Source organism: Gloeophyllum trabeum (assembly GCF_000344685.1).
Source record: "Gloeophyllum trabeum ATCC 11539 unplaced genomic scaffold GLOTRscaffold_00005, whole genome shotgun sequence".
NCBI lineage: Eukaryota > Fungi > Basidiomycota > Agaricomycetes > Gloeophyllales > Gloeophyllaceae > Gloeophyllum > Gloeophyllum trabeum.
This window is the reverse complement of record NW_006920414.1, coordinates 1,671,671-1,690,542: the sequence shown is the minus strand read 5'-3', so window position 1 is coordinate 1,690,542 and position 18,872 is coordinate 1,671,671. Positions and strand designations below refer to the sequence as shown.

Below are 18,872 nucleotides of genomic sequence, written 5' to 3'. Positions count from 1 at the left end.
CCCTCACAAACCGTGCTCTCGGGTAGGCGCCATCCAGTGCAGGTACGTTTCCCTCGAGCATGAGCATCGAGGTCTCCATTGAAGAGACTGCATCCGACTCGTCTCCTGACGTGGATACGAAGCATGATTTTGCCACAGAGGTTGGCAGATGCGTTCGTAACAGCTGCCGTACTCTTCGCCACCGACGCGTTCTACTCATGGCATCCCGTGTCCGTTCCCTGACTTCCTCCGACTCCCACCGCATACATCCTGTTGGTTTGTGCTGTGCAGAACAGCGCGGTCCAGCCCGGCTCTTCCACTCGTACGCACCCGCCCAGGCCTTCAAACGGGGTCTGTCTTTCCAATCTCGTGTTCCCGCATCTGTCGGCAATCATAATGTCCTGAAGATCGTCAGGGCCCTGCCAGTGCTCGGTTCAGGTCTAGCGCCATCTCCGTACGAGGCCATTACTTATCACGCACGCCCTAGGGAATATTATCTATTTGTCTTTATCCCACTGGCGATCTCAGGCGGTCGGCTAATTTACTATGAATATCTGTTGAGCCAGGTCTGCTATCTCCACGGCTGGAATACGAGCTCTTGTCCGACTTTGTCGGCGATACCGTGCTCGTGCCTTGCATGTGCGTCGTGTTCAGTAAGACTTAGTGACTACGGCCATTATATTAATCCGGGGCTGGTCAACTCTTCGCGATCTGCAATGATGGGAAAATCATAATCAGGGCGCTATTGAGCAGTGAACTCAGCACTTCCATCTTATGGTCGTCCGCGGCCATCAGCATTTGCCAGGTACTTGGAATTGCGCAGAAGGCACTCATGCTTACGCGCATACAGCCGTACGTTTCGTCTCTGGGAATGCCTTCACTTCAAGGTGCACTGTTGGATGAATCTCGGCCATATGCAATGGTTCGCAGCGGATGATATCAACGACTCGCGTTCGTATCAGCCTCTCTTTTAGGTGGCGGCCAAGGCGTGCGATACTTTCTGACACTGCAGTCTAATCGACAGTCAGTTCCATGTGTCCTCGAAGTCAATAAATCATCGCGGCAGGGGTACTGCGAGAGAAATCCAGGCCAGAATCGGTCTGTTCTGGCATCATACTCGCATCTGTAGAACCTGGGAACCCGGTCTGTCTAAGTCAGTATTTCCTCTTCTCCTTTCGCCGTGGCTAAGCCGGCGGCAGGCAGTCAGACTGAGGCAGCCCACTCCTGTCAGGCTGTCACGTATTAATAGGTCCCGGTAGCTGGAGTTACAGGTTGGGGTAGGTAAAACACCGTGGATGCGCGTCGAGGACGGTGATGCCTGTCCAACCACCTATCAGGTCCCGACCGACGGTGGTTGCGATGCTGTTTGCAGAACTCGGATGCCCAGTATGTAGACTTCCGCAAATTCGCAGGTTTCTTTCGATCAGTCTGACCTTTTTCTCTTCGGGAGGCAGGGACGTCCGCCGTTTCGGCATGCACGCCTACCCGAGCGTGAGGGGGGCCCACAGATCCGTGCGAACAATATCCTCATACTGCGTCCATAGCGTCGATGTAACTGACAGATACCATAGCAGATAAAGTTAGTGTGCCAGGAGCCATATCCCCGGGTCCCTCATATACAGACTTACCAATGGTTGACAGGTCCCTTATGGGAGATCAAATGAGATGCTGATGGTAGCGGGTGCGTGCGTACTGACGCGAGTATCTTATCCGAGCAGACAATCCGCAGCAAAATACACACCAAGCTCAGTTGAACTCAAGCAGGATCGCTGCCGAGGCATGAGTTCGCGACGCAGTTGTTCGACCGAGTGTCGTTCGTATTTGCTTGCAAGTGGATGAATCGGAATAGAGGAGAAGTCCATGAGGTGCTACTCTGTGCCTTTACCGTATAGGTCTACAGACCTCGCCACGGTATCGGCAGTCCTGAGCACTTCCCTGGAGAATCAAGAAGCGTGCCTCTGAGAAGATTGCACTTTGATCGGCGCTTTCTTCCCCTCCCCGAGTAGCAGCGTACCTGACGCTACCTGACGGGACGCTTAGAAGCTGCTATCCGGTTCCGCTTTATGGGGAAGAGGTCCTTTCACTCTGCCTCTGTTATGGACTATCGACATCCAAGGGCCAGTCATCCGGCTCGCGTCGCCGTGGTTAACTATACCAAGTACGGTGTATTTGAATTAAATGATGACGGCTAGCTAGGTACGGTAGCTAATCGTTGAAAAAGGTCGGTATCCAGCTTCGTTGGACATGTTCAGTACGTATATACTCGCCAGGAATACACGCATAGGACCGAATGCTCGGACTTGTGGCCATCTCGGTCACGGACCCATCTACGCGGCGAAGGCGGAGGCTACAATTAGCATGAAGACCTTTGATTGACTGTTCCTAGCTAGATGATGATGATGATGCAATGTCGAGGTTGCGGCTGGTAGTGATAGAGGAATCTCCAGGTACCGCCACCGCACGAGGGAGAGATCCAGGATCACAGATGCTGTGCTGCGTTTGTTATGCGTGACCACGCTTTCCGCTTGAGGATACGTATGTTTTGGCGTGTCAGGGTATGCCAAAAGGAAACGGCAACTGATTGTGTCTCTGTTAACCTTGCTTCGAACGGTATGATCATCTTCAGGGCTCATGGAGAAAGCAAAGCCTAAAATGCTATATTTGTAGTGTGCAACTTGCAAGTTTATCACATCCTGACCTAATTATTGATCTCGTTTCCCTCTGTAACCCCCCAAGGATCGAGCGTCTATTATCATTTCAATGATAGCTGCGGAATCCAGGGATTATTATAGGCACCCTCGATCCTTGATATCAGGGCGTATGTTGCCCTGAATCGATAGGCAATCTCTGAATCAATTCATCCAGCCAAAATACCCCAGCACTCGCTACAACAGTGCAATCTAATAGTCCCCCATCGGCCCCTGGTGCTGGTACGGTCCCTTGGGACGTCGTCGAGGGCATGGTGATATCCGCTGTGACATGATGCAACATCTCCAGCGTACAGATAGGAGCGCCGTTGTCAGAGAGGACGAGGACAATGCCACTCTGGCAATAGCACGCCTCCGGCCCTGCCATTGGTTCATCGTATTCCGGCAGGGCTGTCTACTAACCCTGAGGTTGGGCAACGATCATCCACGCATGGGTACTTGGCACTGGTTTGGATTTTCAGGGACTTGATCCGTAAGAGCGGTGTCCTTTCCTGATGATAAAACCGGGTTTGCCGAGTTGCTGCCCTTGTGTATGGTCTCTTACTTTTCAGCTTCGAATGACCGCCTGACGCAACAAACGCCTCAGTATGGCTGAGATATAGAGCACTCATAAGTACCCCATCACAAGAATGTATGTCAATCCAAGGTATCCCCCATATGTCTGGAGTCAATATTTCAAGTGTACAACGTTCCTGTACTGAAAATCCACTCACTATGATTCCGGCCTGCAGCTAGTTTACTCTTGATCTGATGTGGTACGGACAGAAGTGGCCGATGGATGTTTTGGGGAATTAGAGTTCGGCAAATTCTCGGAAACCGAGTCCGACGAACCCAGCGGGGTAAGGAGGAAAAGCGATGTCCCTTTGAGACTGGTCTCCATTCGCTTGTCATATCAAGAACATGCTGCACGAACCACGAACCGAGGTGTCCGACATGTTAGGATATTCCGTCTCACTCGAGCCGTGCGTGTGGCCTGCTGAATCGGACTGTGTCGGGTCCCGGTGTCATCGCACGTCCTACAACTCGCACCAGTGTATGCCGTTAACCCGATGATGTGAGCATTTTTCTATCGCACGGGTTGTGAACAAATCGCCTTTCCAAAAGCCTCTGTGTGTACAGAAGTTAATTGCCGCGGCGCGCGCTTCGGGGCAACGTCCAGCATCACGGCAGCTTGTATTGTCGCGACTGGTGATGATGCCTAGCCTGTAGGGAGATTGCGACATGATGACCGTTCAGGCGATATACATTCACGCGCCAGGTGACAGGGCGGCTTCAGGGGCCCTTCGTGAAGAGGTACAGTCGAGGATGACAATTTAAAGGTCGCAGCTAGGATGATTGCCGCCATTCCATCGGCCTCCGCGTCGATCTTGGGATTCCTCACGAGCAAAGCTGAGCAAAGGCACCGCGGCCTCCCACGTCACCCTCCTGTCAGCAGTGCGGAAGTAACTGCACGTACAGCTGCACAAAGGCTAAATGGGCGGGGTACAGCGAAGATGTCCATCGTAGTTGTCGTGATGTTTCACCCCTCTGTAGCTGGAGACTAATGGAAATGGATACCAAGGCTATACGAGGGTCCACAGCTTCAGCAAGGGCGCTAGCGCCAAACCTGGTGTGACACGTTATACATACCTCAAAGGTCTCGCGTAGTGCATGAGGTCGCGTAGCGAGCGGATTGATTAGATTGCCGCTGAGAATCTTGATCATAGGCACAGCGTCAGTCCACGGGAGATCACCAGATCTTGTTAGGCAGAACCAGGTGGAAGACTGTGAGTGTGCAGTCCATGGTTCTACAAACCACCGGGATTAATGGGTCCTTCTCGATACACTTACTTTTATTCTCTAACAAAGTCAAAAGCTCCTCGGAGTTCCAGGATACTCACTTGTGCAAGTGCAACGCCGATTCCGAATAGGGGCAGGATATACGGAGATGACGTTAGGCGTTATCGTGGCGGCAATCAGGACAAATCGCAGCCAATCAAATTTAGTTGGGATCGCCGCCACAAGTACTCACGAATGTCACTGGTCCGAGGCGCGTTTGTGGCGGCGCAGCTGGAGGGTTGTAAGCAGCACCTGTACAGAGGCAATCACTGGATGGGTTGTTGGGTTGGTTAGGCCAAGACAGAATTATTTGAGTTTCCCCGAATGACTGTACTCGGAATGGTATGGAAGCGCAGGAATGCCTCGCCGCGGTCACCGACGCCAAAATGAAGGGTTGCTGCAACGTGCGCCGGCTGGGCATTACTACCGTACTCCGCCATCCTGCGTGTGGGAGACGCTGCAGTAGATAATTCAGTTGGATCTCAAAGGCGACATCGGTGATTCACACTCCGAACAAAAGGCTACGCCCGAATAAGGGAGTCCTCCCACGTCTCTTTGGTATGGTCGTATCTTCACAAGTCCGTTGCAATTCAACAAACGCTGGGCATACTCAGGAAGGTCAGTAAAGTGCCATAACAAGGGCGCGCTCATTCCCCGCAGTCGCCGGAACTGTCTCGGTGGCGGACAAAGACAGACGTCTATGTGCATATGTGCTGCAACTCATCCATTCCGACGATGCCTTGTGGCCAGTCGCTGTACAACAGTGGAGCTATCATATGTGCCAATTCCACCCATTGGTGTGGGGAGCAGGCCGAACTACCGATCGTGGCAATGGCGCGCTGAATTGGGAGGCGTGTCGGCGGGCAGTGGTGGTCCCGTCACATATTGCCTCCGATCATCGTAGACTGATGCCCCTAGACTCATCGTTCGTTGGTATACTCAGGCTGAACTAGATCCTAGCTATCGCAGGCCGTCGTTGAAACAGGCAAATGCGCATCAATGCAATCACTTGATGATTTGAAAAAGTCGGCGGCGTACCTTACCCTCCACTGATGGCGATGCGAGCACCTCCGTCGAATGCGGACTCAATTCAAGTATTGATCCTGTATATAAGGTAGCGCGCGTCCGAAGACAAAACCTTGCCTTCTGCCTGTGTTTCGTTGAAAGACAATGTCGCACTGTTTCTCACTTGACCTGCTCGCGGAGCACAAGCTCTGCCTGGACTTCTCCAACCCTGGAAAGCCACCAAGTATCCAATGGGAACCACTCTCTCAGCCTGTGAGCCTTGCGCGTCTCGCAAGCTCACTCTCTATCAAAGTCAACGTGTCCGGAATGAATGGACGCAATACTCTAGCATTGTTCGTCGTCAGCGATCCTGCATCAGAAGCCGAACAAACCAACGAGGCAAACGTCGAATCCTCCGTGCGTTTCTCCCCTGTAATATGTCTTAGCTCTGGGTGGCTCATGCGTGTCATATTTTGTAGAACTCAGAACGCCAAGAGGTGCCCGTCGAGACTCCTCCCAGTGATCCCGTCGTGGAGGTCTCTCCCGCAGTCCCTGCTCCAAAGAGTCAGGACGTTCGTGCCGAGCAATGGAGAGAGTCCCCATCCATGCCAGGTAAGAAGCATCGTATCTGAATCCAGAAGCAAGTGGCTTATACAATACAACAGATATGGCCCTTGAGCTCACACCTGCTCTGAGCCACCGAGAATTCAGTCCGATGTCGACCGCCCTCAACACCCCCTGCATCCCTGCTGTGTCCGATGTGCCACGGAAGCTCGGATCCGACCACCAGCCGGGCCTGTTCCAGTGGCTGCCCGCTGACTCGGAGCACGACTGGCAACGCTTCATCACTTCCATGAAGTGGAACGAGCTCGAACAATCGCCAGCTGCGTTCTCCCCCGATATTGCGCAATGGGTCAACAACGCTGGTGAGGCAATTGGGTTTTGCTCTATTGCGCCTATTTAAACAAGCGATTTATAGATTCATCCATCCTCGAGACGACAGGCTCATATAGCAACCCTTCTGAGGTGTTCTATGGGTCCGAGGTCTGTGCGCCTCTCCCCGCAGAGGGCCAGTGGGTCCATGCCGAACGCGCAGACACGGCGACTTCGTCGCCGCACATGTCCGCCTTCGAGTTCACCAACCCACCGCCGAGCCATGCCGGCTCCTCTCACACCTCCCCCGGGAGCTCCTGCGACGCAGAAATGTCTGATAGCTCATCGCAGTCCATGCCACCTTACTCCGAGGTTCCCCATGCTTCCTCATCCCAAGTACAACTGAACTCCCATCCCCTGCCACCTCCCTGCGCGTTCGACGAGTCCGATGCTTCTTCCTACTCGGCGATGTCGGACGGACAGTCCTCCAAGCCCACTCCGCGGATCCGCTGCGAGCACGAAGGATGCGACCGCTCGTTCAAGAACGAGTACACCTACAGCGTGCACGCCTCCGTCCACGCCAGGAAGAAGAAAAGGCGTTTCGACTGCGCGCACTGCAGCGAGACGTTCTCGCGACGGCACGACATGATGCGACATGAGGTTCGTACACGTGTTACTAGCTGTCCATCGATCAAGCAATTTAACGTAAACGCCTTAACTTACAGGTCTCGCAGCACGGTAAAGTCCCCGACTGGACCTGCGATCGGTGCAGGCGCTTCTTCTCGAGCGAGATGACCCTCAAAAATCACAAGTGTCCTGCAAGCCGCAAGGCGACCAGGTCCGCGCTCCCACCACTCCCACCACCACCACACATGCACCACCATCCCGCGGGATTCCAAGCATAAGCATGGACCTCTCATTCAATCCTATCATTATTTATCATTGGTCACGGCACGCTTTACGACTTTATACGAGGCTGAGTATAGACTACTGTATACTATGTGTGTTTATATCGTACTTCTACAGTGTAATTTCTTATGCGCCTATGGATTATGGGAGCTCTGTAATGTCACATGAATCAATTGACTTTATGCAATATTTATTGTCTTTCTGTCGCAAGCTTACTGTGGCACGGAGGAGCAAGTTAGCCCTGATCGACACGAGGATACACACTACGGCCTAAAGGATCCGAATGATGTGCAGGGTGCTGCGATAGACTCCGTATGCACTAGCACAACCGCCGACCTCGGAGTTATCATAGTAGCGTTAGCGTCTGAGCGGCGCATTGTGGCGATATGCTAATCGACCAAATGTACGACGTCGGCGCTGTCTTGTCTGCAGAACGTAGTATTGTCGCGAGCGGTACAGACATACTAACGACAATTACTCCCGTCAGTCGTCAGTCGTCAGTCGGCGATATGTTTGTAACTCTCCCTATGGATAGTTGCACTAGTACTCTCTTCATTTCCAACGAAACGTGAAACATGGTGAAGTGTGTAGATCACGAGGAAGATACTTTACACCTGACTTAGTTTCAAAGTCAGCACCTGGCCAACGCTTTAAAAGTTGCCAACGCTCGACTCGCAAAGATGGGAAGGATACGTGGCATTGAGATAGGCTTGTCGAGGCCTCGGGCGCCATCTTTCGCGACGACAGCTTGCACCGTCCACGTCGCAATGATCCGTCAGTAATTAGCACATTCACGGACACAACTTGGGGTCGATAGAGTTCAGCTAGTTCATTCGTGTATGACTGATGTAATGGTAGGTGCTAGAGTGCCTTTCCATATGGACGATGATAGAGGTGCACCAGTATTGAGCAGCCTATGAAAGAACACATGGGCGGTACCGGTGTCACGGAATGCAGCAATAATTGTGTGGCTGCGGCGTCTCAGAATGGAGAAGCCACGCAATGATAAGCTCAATGACTAAGTTAATCGATGATAGGCTTGCTATTTCTGTGATGGAAAGGAAACCAAAGGACTATACTCGTTTATCTCGGTACCGGTTGCGACCCTAACCCTACCAGTAGGAGCCAGACATTCCCCGACAAGGATCAGGTCCAGCCTTGCAGAGAGCACTGTCGGTACTCTCCAATCCGCTGACAGGTTGAAGGATATATCAGAATTACATAGAATACAGGACGAAACACCGATAAGGGCTCTACAAAGTCCGCAGTACACGTCAGCGATTGTCCTTCAATGCTCGAGCTACCATTGTCTCCAGGCTTATCGCCCTATACTGGCCGTCAGGCTCAGGAGCCCAGACAGCATCATCCTGTATGTATACGATCAACCCGCCTTTTCCGTCCGCGCGCTGGGAGACGCGGAACAAGGGCATCCGCGACGTTTCATGGGCCCGTCCAGTCGGTATGAAAAGGAGATTATGCGATGCAGCATACTCTTCCACGATAGAACGGAAGGTGATCTCCTGCGTGCGAGGTGCCCTGGGCTTCGGTGTTCCCTGTCGGGATGTAGCTTTAGATGCGCGGTCGGGCTTGCGACGCTCCGGACGCGGCAATCGATTGCGTGCTTCGGGCCCGAGTTCGATAGCCGTGTTCATTAGCTGTAAGCCGCGCGTGAACTCATCCCGGACATCTGGCATGCTTTGAACATATTCTGGGAATACGCCCTTCCAGAAGGAGTACCACTGGGCGACTTCCTCGAAACTTGCACTCGGCTGAATGAGCCAGAAGTGCAGGATCTCGAGCCACTTAGGGAAAAACTCGGTCTCCAATATTTGAGAGAAGACAGACGATCGGATAATGTCGGCCCAGGCAAGGACTTGATTGATTGGCTCCATGTTTTGATTCCGCGGGTCGATCTTGAATTCGTCACGGAGAAGCGCGCCAAGTTTGGGTACGATGTACTTCAACATCATATTGTCCCATTCATCGGCACCAAACACCTAAGAGTTGCGGGCATTAGATACGCCCACAGGACGCGGACCGGAAGATACTTACGTTCTTCCAAACAAGCAGATCTTCAGGAACGCCATCGCGGGGGGACCAGCTTCTCAGAGAGCTCTTCAGCTTCCTCTTGGCGTCCCCAAGAACTTCTTCGATCCTCAGACCAATATGGGGAAGCCAAAGGAACACGAGCGTTTGCAGCGGCACCGTGTCTTTCCGGGGATTCCAGTCTGCTACCGCCTTCCGGACTTTCGGTAAGATAAGTTGATCAAAGAAATTATCACGAATGAAAGGGGGTAGGAAGATTGACCACGCCTCATATAGCTTGACGGCCTGCTGAGGCTGCCTAGGATCCCAGTCGTTGTTGATGACAGATCGTACTTTCGGTAACCACACGTTCCACAACAGGCTCTCAAAAGGCGTCATGGGCTTATCCCTGTTTTCGAGAACAAATACAAACGTCAGTGGCAGTACGCACACGAAAACCCGAAGGACCTACACTTGAGTAGCAGGGCTAGTCAGAGCTCGCCCACTGCCATACAAATCCAGTTGATTCCGAGGCTTCTCTTCAGGGGCAACCTTCAAAGCACCGCGCCACGCACGAAATATACTCGTGAACGCAGCAGGATCCTCCAGTGGTCGCCACTGGGCCAGCATCCTACGGAACTGAACAGGTATCGTATCAGAATTTTGACCGGATGAGCGACCTCATGCGCTTACTATCGGTGCAATGGCTGCGACCACGATCTCGTCCAGATGATACTTATCAAACTCTGGTGAGAACTGACTGAGGAGTTTCTCGAAAAGAGGGGAGAAAGCATCCATGGAAGCTTCGTATGTGGAAGCCAGACCTTTAGCCTGAGCGTTAATATCATCTGCGACAAGGTGTACCTGCTGCAGACGTTCAATCACTGTGGTCTGGAAAGTCAGATACCCGATCATAACACATTGGAGCATTGCACATACACCCGGCCTCTTCAGATACTTTCTTCCTCAGTCGTGCGTCTTCGTTGCCGACCCATTTTTTACGCTCTTCCAGCGCTCGAGCTTCCCGGGCCAGCCCGTCCAAATCGACCTTACACGCATCAGCAATGAGACGCAGATTATGTCGGACTTCGGGAATTCTAGTAGGGTCTGTGGAAGGCGTCCAGGATGCCATGGATACCTCAGCGAGTGACGAAACTTCGCGGGGCTATAGTAGAGTATGAATAGTTGGAGATCGTCCGGTCAATGTTTGCGGGACTTACGGTAGCTCCAGTAGCGTCGATAATCGGGCCAATACCTGGCGCTGGTGCTTCATCACCGGCTTCGGCGAGGATCTCCTCATAAGTCTTGTGCTGGACTTTCCTTTTCGTCTTCCTGGGTTTTTTCCAAGCCTCTGATTTGTCCTCTACTGTACGACCGGCTCTCCTGCCTTTCTTCGCCTTCCCTTCGTCCTCGTCATCGCTTACGACTTCACCACGCCTTCTGGCCTCAGCCTTAGACTGCTCCGTTTTTTCTTTAAATCCCTTGTACGCGATACCCATCTTTCCAGGGCGTAGCTTGGACTCGACAGGAGTCACGATACCCTCGCCGGTAACACCCAGACCTGTGCCAGCCTGCCAACCCATCTTCTCGAGCATGCGGGCTCCGAAGGTGCCTTGCAGCTTGCTGAAGTGAGCCCGCTCATGGGGCGCTAGCGGGGGAGGAGTACGAGTTCCGTCTGAACCAGTCGATCCATCCCGCAAGAATGAACGTTGTGTACGGGAAGCACCAAAGGCAGAGGGTAGGCCAGAAGGCAGACTGGGTGGTGGTGACTGAGATGTAGCAGGGGTGGAACGTGACGAGCCAATACCCCCCTTACCGAAAGCTGGAAATGCATTGTTCGACGTGCGCGCGCCTCCACCAAGACCAATACCTCCTTTGGGTACTGGCTCTTGCTCAGCGTCATCCTGAGTGGACTGTAGGCGAGCGGAGCCTATACCGCCTCTGCTGAAGCCAGTGAACATGCTCGCGGACGCACCCTTAGAAGCCCCCATGCCTAGACCACCTTTGGGCTGCCGTTCCTCTTCCTCCTCCGCCTCCCTATCCTCCCTCTCTTCTTCAGGCTCTTCCGCTCGGAGTCCGGGAGAAGCGGCGTCCGACATGTGTGCGTCTCCAGAGTCACCAGAGCCCACTGAGCCTGCATCACTATCTTCCGCATTATCCGCATCCTCCATGACCTGATCGTCATCTGAAGGCTTGCTCGACTCGTTCTGATTCCCCTTTGTAAAGGCTGGTGCCTTAGTCCAGTCACTTCGTCTGCCCCTTGTCTCGCGTTTCTTCGGTGTATACTTCTCCTCTTCTTCGCTGTCATCCGCAAACACACCGTAGATAGCGTCCTCCTTCCCGCCCTTCCTTCTCTTCTTCCGTCCATACGGGTTCTCAAATAGTTCGCGTTCCTCTCGTAGATCGGGGTCGTTGTCAGGTAAATCGGGTATGTCTTCGACATCAGACCCGACAGAGGAATCAGAGTCGAGGTCATCCAATAAGTCGCGTTTCCGCCGTGGCATCCCTTGAAAGTCGATCGTAAAGGAACAAGTGTAAGTCGTGGGGCGGCTCGATCACAGCCACACATGGCACATAATGTAACTGTGCACACAAAGAAGGCTGCTAAAAGAGCAAAATACAGGGCCTGGCCGGGAATTGAACCCGGGACCTCCTCCAAATGACTGAATACCCTAAGAAGGAATCATACTACTAGACCACCAGGCCTTGCATTGTCACGTAAATAGTAACACTACGTAGCTATAAAACCCGAATTAGTCTATGGCGCGTCCCTTAGACTACGCGTACGCTGGCTTACGCGTCAGCTTTAGGATTCACTTACCATCAGTCACCAGTACTAGCATCTTTACGATGGCGGAACACGCGTCGACGTCGTCGGGAAACATGGATCAACGCCGTAAAGATGCGCTGAAGGCGTACAGAGAGGTGTGTACTGTCAAGTAGAGCTGTGGAATGAGACCTGATGTGCATACCCAGAAAATGCGAACGCATGAGACCATTAGTGAGAGCCTGAAGAATTGTAGGATTTAATATTGTATGAGTACAAGATACCGGTCCTCATTCTGGCCCCCTGTAGTGCGCTTCTCCCTGAAGGACCTTGAGAAGACGTACGAGAAGACGGAGGACGACATCAAAGCCGTCCAGTCGGTTGGTCAGATTATTGGCGAAGTGATGAAGCAACTAGACGATGACAGATGTGAGTGCCCTCGCCATAACGCGCCTTAGAGATCACATTGAATCCGGTACGCCACTCAGTCATCGTAAAGGCGTCATCTGGACCCCGCTATGTTGTATCCTATCGACCTACGCTCCCCGTTGAGAAGCTCAAGCCAGGGACCCGAGTGAGCCTGGACATGACGACGCTGACAATTATGCGGATACTGCCTCGCGAGGTTGACCCGATGGTGTACAAGATGAGCTTGGAGGACCCGGGAGGAGCGTCGTTCGCTGGTATCGGAGGGTTGGGCGAGCAGGTTCGAGAGTTACGAGAGGTACGATCAATCAACGAGGTCGGTCATGTTCATATGTACTTAAAGGGCTCGACAGGTCATCGAGTTGCCACTCCTGAATCCGGAGCTCTTCTTGCGGGTGGGCATCAAGCCGCCGAAGGGTGTCTTGCTCTATGGTCCACCAGGCACGGGAAAGACTCTGCTAGCAAGAGCAGTTGCCGCAACATTGCAGACGAATTTCTTGAAGGTCGTGTCATCCGCCATTGTTGACAAGTACATTGGTGAATCAGCGAGGGTGGTGCGCGAAATGTTCGGGTATGCTCGCGAGCACGAACCATGCGTCATCTTCATGGACGAGATCGATGCGATTGGGGGCCGTAGATTCTCTGAAGGAACAAGTGCCGATCGTGAAATCCAGCGGACTCTAATGGAGGTGAGTTTCCTACCTTTATCATTACTGCACGTGAATGCTAATGGCGTCGTTCAGCTCCTCAATCAAATGGACGGTTTCGACTCGTTGGGACGAACAAAACTAATCATGGCTACTAACCGGCCGGATACTTTGGACCCGGCTCTCCTTCGGCCGGGTCGGTTAGACCGGAAGATCGAAGTCCCTCTGCCAAATGAGCAGGCCCGGCTAGAGATTTTGAAGATCCACGCCCAACCTGTCAACAAGAGCGGGGACATTGATTACGAGGCAGTTGTAAAGGTGGGTCTGCATACTCAGTGGGAAACTTTGAGGAGAAGTCTCATAGATATGACAGCTGTCGGATGGCTTCAATGGCGCCGATCTGCGTAACGTTGTGACTGAAGCTGGTATGTTCGCCATCCGGGACGACAGGTCAGTGCATTCTTCATATCTCCAGCTAATCCACGTTCAATGTCTTCCATCCTCAGGGAATATGTGACGCAGGAGGATTTCATGAAAGCTGCACGGAAGGTGGGTGAAGCGAAGAAGCACGAGAGTACGTCCGTTTCTTCGCAGAGTAGTTCCACTGCTGACGTCTTTCATTTCTCCAGCCAAGCTAGAGTACAACATATAATAGTCCTTTGCTTCTATGTATTATAGCTCCTCCGGACTCTTTCCCTGCGGTCGAGGTCTGTCATGATACCATAACCTCTCCATACACCGTTCAGCGCTCGATTCGATCAAGCACGTAGACATTCTAGCAAAAGTCCAGGGAGGTATCGCATTAAACACTAAGCCTTACGGTAATAAGTCGTCGTATAATACAGTGCCCGGGTGGCCGTAGATTAGAATCGGAACAGCCCTTTCTTCTTCTTCTTCTCTTCCTTCTGCACGCTTGACCCGCTGATGCTGTTTACCGATATCGTGGAGTCAGCGAAGGACGTCTGTGAGGGCCTGGTAAGCCTGCTGCGATCCTCTTTCTTTGAAGCCGGCGGGGCAGCTGGACGCTGAGGTGGTGGGGCATCTCGAGAGAAGTACTTCTCATCGTAATATTCTTGGAAGGTCCGCTGACCACCCTTATGCTCGGGTAAGCCATTCGGAATGTGCTTGGATCCGACCCCGCCCAGTTCCAGAACCTTGAGGTCGTCGACGAACTGTCGAGGAGCTACTGCATGGGTAGATCCTGGACGGCAATAAGCACATCGCTCCTCTCGTTTTCTCCACAAAGCCGACTCACCAATGATAATTTCCTTGTTCAGCGAGTTGGACAGGAGATACGCCTCCCTCATCTCCGAGTAAGTCATACCGCCAGCAACGAACAACAGCAGACGCTGTCGGTTATCAGCCCCAGATGCCCCACCCGGCTTGGCCGCCCTGTGCCAGCTCGGTTTGGCACTTCGGAGGGAGGTTGCCTGGGGAGGCGCGGAACGCAGACTCGCAGCAGCAGGAGCGTTGGCCATAGGCGCGTCCTTCACGTACGGGAACATCGACGGGTCGAGCTTGTTCGCAGCTTGGTCCTACAAAACTATCAGAACTGCTCAAACCACTGTCTGACTCGGGCTCGTGCCTCAACTATCGTCTTCACTAGAGGTTTGAATCGGGACAACTCGTACTCCTCGTCCTGAGACGATTTCTGCTTGATCTTTTTCTTTGTGTCGCGATCGGACGCTCCCTAATCATCCAACGCGTCTTCAGTAATGCATGCCACACACGAAGTCGCCAAGCTCTGCGTACCCTACTAATTCGGACACCCATGTGTACGAGGGCATTGACAGCATCCTGTTCTGGCAGAGACAGCCTCGCATGCTGATATAGTCGTCGCCGATCCTCGTCCGGAACACCATCCCGGTACTGAATATAAAGCGCAACGATGCGCACTTTGTTCAGGTTGCTGGGCACGACGTGTCAGTGTGAACCGACGGATCGGGAGTGACAACCTGGACATACATAACTTCTCGGCTGTCTAAGAGGGGGACCATCTCTTCAACCAGGTTTTTGGGACTCTTGCCCTCGGCAGTCAAGCCTGTAGCGCAGCACTGGAACAGGTGAGTTTAACTGAGGGTGTCGTCAACGTTTCCACTGCCTACCTGCTCGACGTTGGCTACAGCGGGCAGCTTGTCTTTCTCAAATATGGCCATGCATTCTTGTGCCATATTCAGGTGAAGGGAAAACTACCCTTCAGTCAGCACTGGCACGGCTAGCATGTCATGGTGGTCTGGCTTGCCTTCTCGCGCTGCTCTTGGTATTGCGGCAGGTTCGCTAGCATGTCCTTCATGTCTGTAAGACTCGCTGCTCCCTCCCTATCCACACAAGTGAGTTCAAGTACTCCATGCCATGCACACTCGGATGCTTACCCCTGGAAGACACCATTGTCTTGCATAAACTTATTGAAGTCCGCCATGAGCTTATCAATCGCTTCGCGCATGTGCATATGCCGGACATCCGTCCAAACAGTATCTTCGTCCGTTAGCGTCGCCGTCTTGTTCTCAAAGGACCCCAAAGAAGACTGGAACTTGTACCTGCGCAGATGTCAATTTCAATCAGTCAAGTCAGCGAAGAACGATAACACCGAACGTGTATTTCGTCCCATCCTCTATAGGGAGTAAGTCGTTCGCCATGGCTTGGTATGTGAATTCGTGGATAAAGGGAGCCATCATATCCATCGACCGGTCTGTGATGATGAGCGTGGCGCGTCCGCGCTCCGACTTCTTCTACAGACACACCATATGCGTCAGCAACAACCCCAGCCCCTCTTGGTATATATTCACCGGGAAATCAGAGTTATTCCTCTTATACTCGTCCAGGGCATCCTGTACGCTAAACGCGAGTAGTTTCGTGAGAAAATCCGTCTCGACGGACTCGTACGCCCGGGCCTCCGAACCCCGCGCGAGCTGCGTCCGCCAGCGCCCCGCCGCCTCTGGCGGGGGCGGAGGCCGGGTGTCCACGTGCGGCTTGAGTGCGCCGAGCGGCGGGTGGTGGGGCGGCATGTAATATCGTATGTAGGGGTACTCATTGAGGGTGATGCAGAGGTTCGCGATCTGCACTGGGAGATGAGCGACGCGGCGTCCCACTGGTGTAGTGTACTCACGCATTTGGCGGCGAAGCGCACGTCCTCTTCTAATCGCGCGCGCGCGGGCTTGTATGCGGACTCGTTGCGCGGGGGGCTAAAGAAGCTGAAGAAGAGGCCCGGCTGTTTCAGGGAGAACGCTTGGGCTTCGATGGCTGTACGTGGACCGGCGTGCATGAGAGGACGTAATGAGGGCATGGCAAGGAGGTCGCACCTACCCCAGAAGTTAATGTACAGGTCTTGCAGACACCGCAGGTGGGGCTCCGCAGGTGACGAAGTCAAGCGTTCGAAAAGGTGTTCCGGGAGGCCTGAACACCACATCAGCAGACGTCCGAGCGCGTCCCGGGGCGTGCGTACCGTCTATGAAGAACAGGTGTGCGCCGGCGTACTGCTGCTTTCCGTTAGAGAAGTCGTTAATGATGCGCTCGACGTTCTGCGTCGTCGGCATGAGGAGGTACATGGCCTCGAAGGTCTGCGGATCGCGGTAGTTCGTGATGGACTCGATCACTGGGCAATAATGAATGAATGAAGGGCTTCCATTAAATGGAAAGGCTGCGTACATGTTACATTCTCTTGTAGGATGTCAAACTGCTTGAGCACGGAGCCTAGCAGCTTCTGCGAGTGTTCGTCCACGACTAGGATCTTCCATCTTCCAGGAGGGTTGACCGACCGGATAGCATCCAAGAATTCTGCCGTCGTCGTGTCAAACATGAAGCAGCCATTTCCCGAATAACTTACTCGCTCGAACGGTCGAAATCAAAGAGGACATTGGCCACCGCAACGACCGAACAGCAGATATTATACCGCGACTCGAAGCAAGCTGCTGCCAACTACGGTCAGGCCTTGCCTCGGTTATCTCCGGCGCACGCTCCTCGGCGACGCGCCTCTGATCGCGGAACAGACGCGTCCACGAAACTTTCACCGCTCAACGCTCGCGACGACGACGACGGACAATGCTCAGGTCATCTCTGCGCAGCCAGCCGGTATTCTCGGCCGCGCGCTTCTACTCAACAGGCAAACCGGACATCAAGCTCGTCGCTGAGCTGCGCAAGCGCACCGAGGTCTCGCTCACGAAAGCGCGCGAGGCGCTCGCCGCGTCCGGTAACGACGTCAACGCTGCGCTCGACTGGCTCGAGCAAGACCTCGCGGTCTCCGGCGCGAAGAAGGCCGCGAAGCTCGAGGGGCGCACCGCGAACGAGGGCCTCGTGGGCGTGTGCGTGCTGTCCGCCGGCTCAGGCTCGGGGCAGGGCGCGGGGAGGGGGAGCACGCGCGCGGCAATGGTCGAGCTCAACTGCGAGACCGACTTTGTCGGGCGGAACGAGCTGTTTGGGCGGCTGCTCGCGGACATCGCGCACACCGCCGCCTTCATCGCGGAGCCCGCGGACTCGGAGGACCTCCTCGTGCCCTGCCCACTGGACATGCTCCACGACGCGCCCCTCATCTCGAGCACGGATCCGAGCGTGCAGGCGCGCGCGACGGTGGCAAGTGCTATACGGGATACTATCGCTAAGGTGGGCGAGAAGATCTCACTCCGGAGGGCGGTCACTGTCGCGCGGCAACCGTTTGCGTCGAACGAGCTTGGCCTGCGCGTCGCGTCGTACGTGCACGGTTCAGTCGGCCTGCCTTCTCAAGGTCGGATAGGCACGCTTGCCCTCCTTGCACTTAAATCGAATAGTCTACGCGATGTGCTCTCGAAGCCAGACTTCCTCGCTGACCTCGAGAAGTTGGAGCGGTCTATTGCCAGGCAAATTGTCGGATTCGATACGCAGATGATCCAGTCGTCCTCCGGAGAGGAGACGGAGACAGCGCTGTACCAGCAGCCGTTCATGATGTTCGCGGACAACCCTCAGGGAGAAAACGTGGAACAGGTCCTTAGACGATGGGCAAAAGAGAAGGGATTGGCGACCAATCCGGAATCGGAGGGACTGGAAGTGATAGAGTTCAAGAAATGGTCGGTCGGGGGAGACGAGGTGTCAGCGCTGGGAGCATGAGTTTTCACGTTCTAATGCGATGCGTTGTGGGGTGAAGTCGTTCGGATCTTCCTACCCGTTCTCGACACTCACCATTCACGACTCACGACCAGAAAAGTATAGTGTACGCCTCTGGATAATACGTACTCCTTAGAGCCCCTGCTAATGCCTACATCCCATCTCACCCTTACCCCACCCCGATCAATAATACCTTACGGGCAAAGCTGCCTCCAATCCTCTACGCATACATGTGAGTCTCACACTCGAGCGATGCACGCTGGGTGGTGCTGCGAGCCTTTACCCCGGCATTGGATACGGAAACAGCATCCTCACGTAGTCGAAGATTCATCTTCCCCGCTGGAAACGTGGAGTCGCGGTCCATTCCTCTGCTAACGCACGACCACTAAGCTTTGCAACCGAGACACAGAGTTCATGTCAGCAGCCCACCCATCATTCCGATTAACTTGGCAGACTCACTGCGCACGGACACTATCTCGGACGAGACAACGCCTTGCGTTCCTCAGAGGCATGCACCATAGATTCTGCACGCGCCGTCCTGATCGAGTGACGCACATAGAACACGACCACGATGGCCATCGTGAACGCTGCTGCGGGAGCTGCGAAGTGGCGGGGACCGAACTTTGCCATCGCTCCAGAAGA

At 53.8% G+C, this 18,872-nt stretch overlaps 5 protein-coding genes and 1 non-coding gene across 6 annotated transcripts; 3 read left to right on the top strand and 3 right to left on the bottom strand.

Annotated features, from left to right (window-relative positions):
• Positions 1-5,675: 5,675 nt before the first annotated feature.
• On the top strand, positions 5,676-7,288 carry GLOTRDRAFT_128525 (uncharacterized protein; the record flags this gene model as incomplete). The annotated part of the gene is made up of 5 exons (XM_007867099.1): positions 5,676-5,927; positions 5,990-6,122; positions 6,176-6,436; positions 6,490-7,043; positions 7,109-7,288. 5 exons carry the CDS (start codon positions 5,676-5,678, stop codon positions 7,286-7,288), a joined length of 1,380 nt encoding a protein of 459 aa, XP_007865290.1.
• Positions 7,289-8,490: 1,202 nt separating this feature from the next.
• On the bottom strand, positions 8,491-11,821 carry GLOTRDRAFT_115780 (TFP11-domain-containing protein; the record flags this gene model as incomplete). Its single annotated transcript, XM_007867098.1, has 6 exons — positions 8,491-9,289; positions 9,345-9,726; positions 9,790-9,956; positions 10,011-10,201; positions 10,257-10,482; positions 10,538-11,821. The coding sequence occupies 6 exons, from the start codon at positions 11,819-11,821 to the stop codon at positions 8,567-8,569; spliced, it is 2,973 nt and encodes a 990-aa protein (XP_007865289.1). The 3' UTR covers positions 8,491-8,566.
• Positions 11,822-11,939: 118 nt separating this feature from the next.
• Positions 11,940-12,023, bottom strand: GLOTRDRAFT_t60. Its single transcript has one exon. It is a non-coding gene; the product is annotated as a tRNA-Pro (tRNA).
• Positions 12,024-12,119: 96 nt separating this feature from the next.
• On the top strand, positions 12,120-16,076 carry GLOTRDRAFT_59911 (26S proteasome subunit P45). The gene is made up of 18 exons (XM_007867097.1): positions 12,120-12,242; positions 12,294-12,336; positions 12,394-12,513; positions 12,573-12,808; positions 12,864-13,199; positions 13,254-13,475; positions 13,531-13,607; positions 13,664-13,731; positions 13,787-14,358; positions 14,413-14,692; positions 14,743-14,847; positions 14,910-15,066; positions 15,123-15,214; positions 15,266-15,346; positions 15,400-15,475; positions 15,530-15,694; positions 15,750-15,886; positions 15,944-16,076. The coding sequence occupies exons 1-9, from the start codon at positions 12,168-12,170 to the stop codon at positions 13,807-13,809; spliced, it is 1,200 nt and encodes a 399-aa protein (XP_007865288.1). The 5' UTR covers positions 12,120-12,167; the 3' UTR covers positions 13,810-14,358; positions 14,413-14,692; positions 14,743-14,847; positions 14,910-15,066; positions 15,123-15,214; positions 15,266-15,346; positions 15,400-15,475; positions 15,530-15,694; positions 15,750-15,886; positions 15,944-16,076.
• GLOTRDRAFT_115778 (Sec1-like snare protein) lies at positions 14,021-17,049 on the bottom strand (the record flags this gene model as incomplete). Its single annotated transcript, XM_007867096.1, has 15 exons — positions 16,981-17,049; positions 16,803-16,931; positions 16,600-16,749; positions 16,461-16,550; positions 16,264-16,397; positions 15,944-16,213; positions 15,750-15,886; positions 15,530-15,694; positions 15,400-15,475; positions 15,263-15,346; positions 15,123-15,211; positions 14,910-15,066; positions 14,743-14,847; positions 14,413-14,692; positions 14,021-14,358 (listed from the first exon to the last, which is right to left on the bottom strand). Exons 1-15 carry the CDS (start codon positions 17,009-17,011, stop codon positions 14,021-14,023), a joined length of 2,235 nt encoding a protein of 744 aa, XP_007865287.1. The 5' UTR covers positions 17,012-17,049.
• Positions 17,050-17,195: 146 nt separating this feature from the next.
• On the top strand, positions 17,196-18,233 carry GLOTRDRAFT_105438 (uncharacterized protein; the record flags this gene model as incomplete). The annotated part of the gene is made up of 1 exon (XM_007867095.1): positions 17,196-18,233. One exon carries the CDS (start codon positions 17,196-17,198, stop codon positions 18,231-18,233), a length of 1,038 nt encoding a protein of 345 aa, XP_007865286.1.
• Positions 18,234-18,872: the final 639 nt, after the last annotated feature.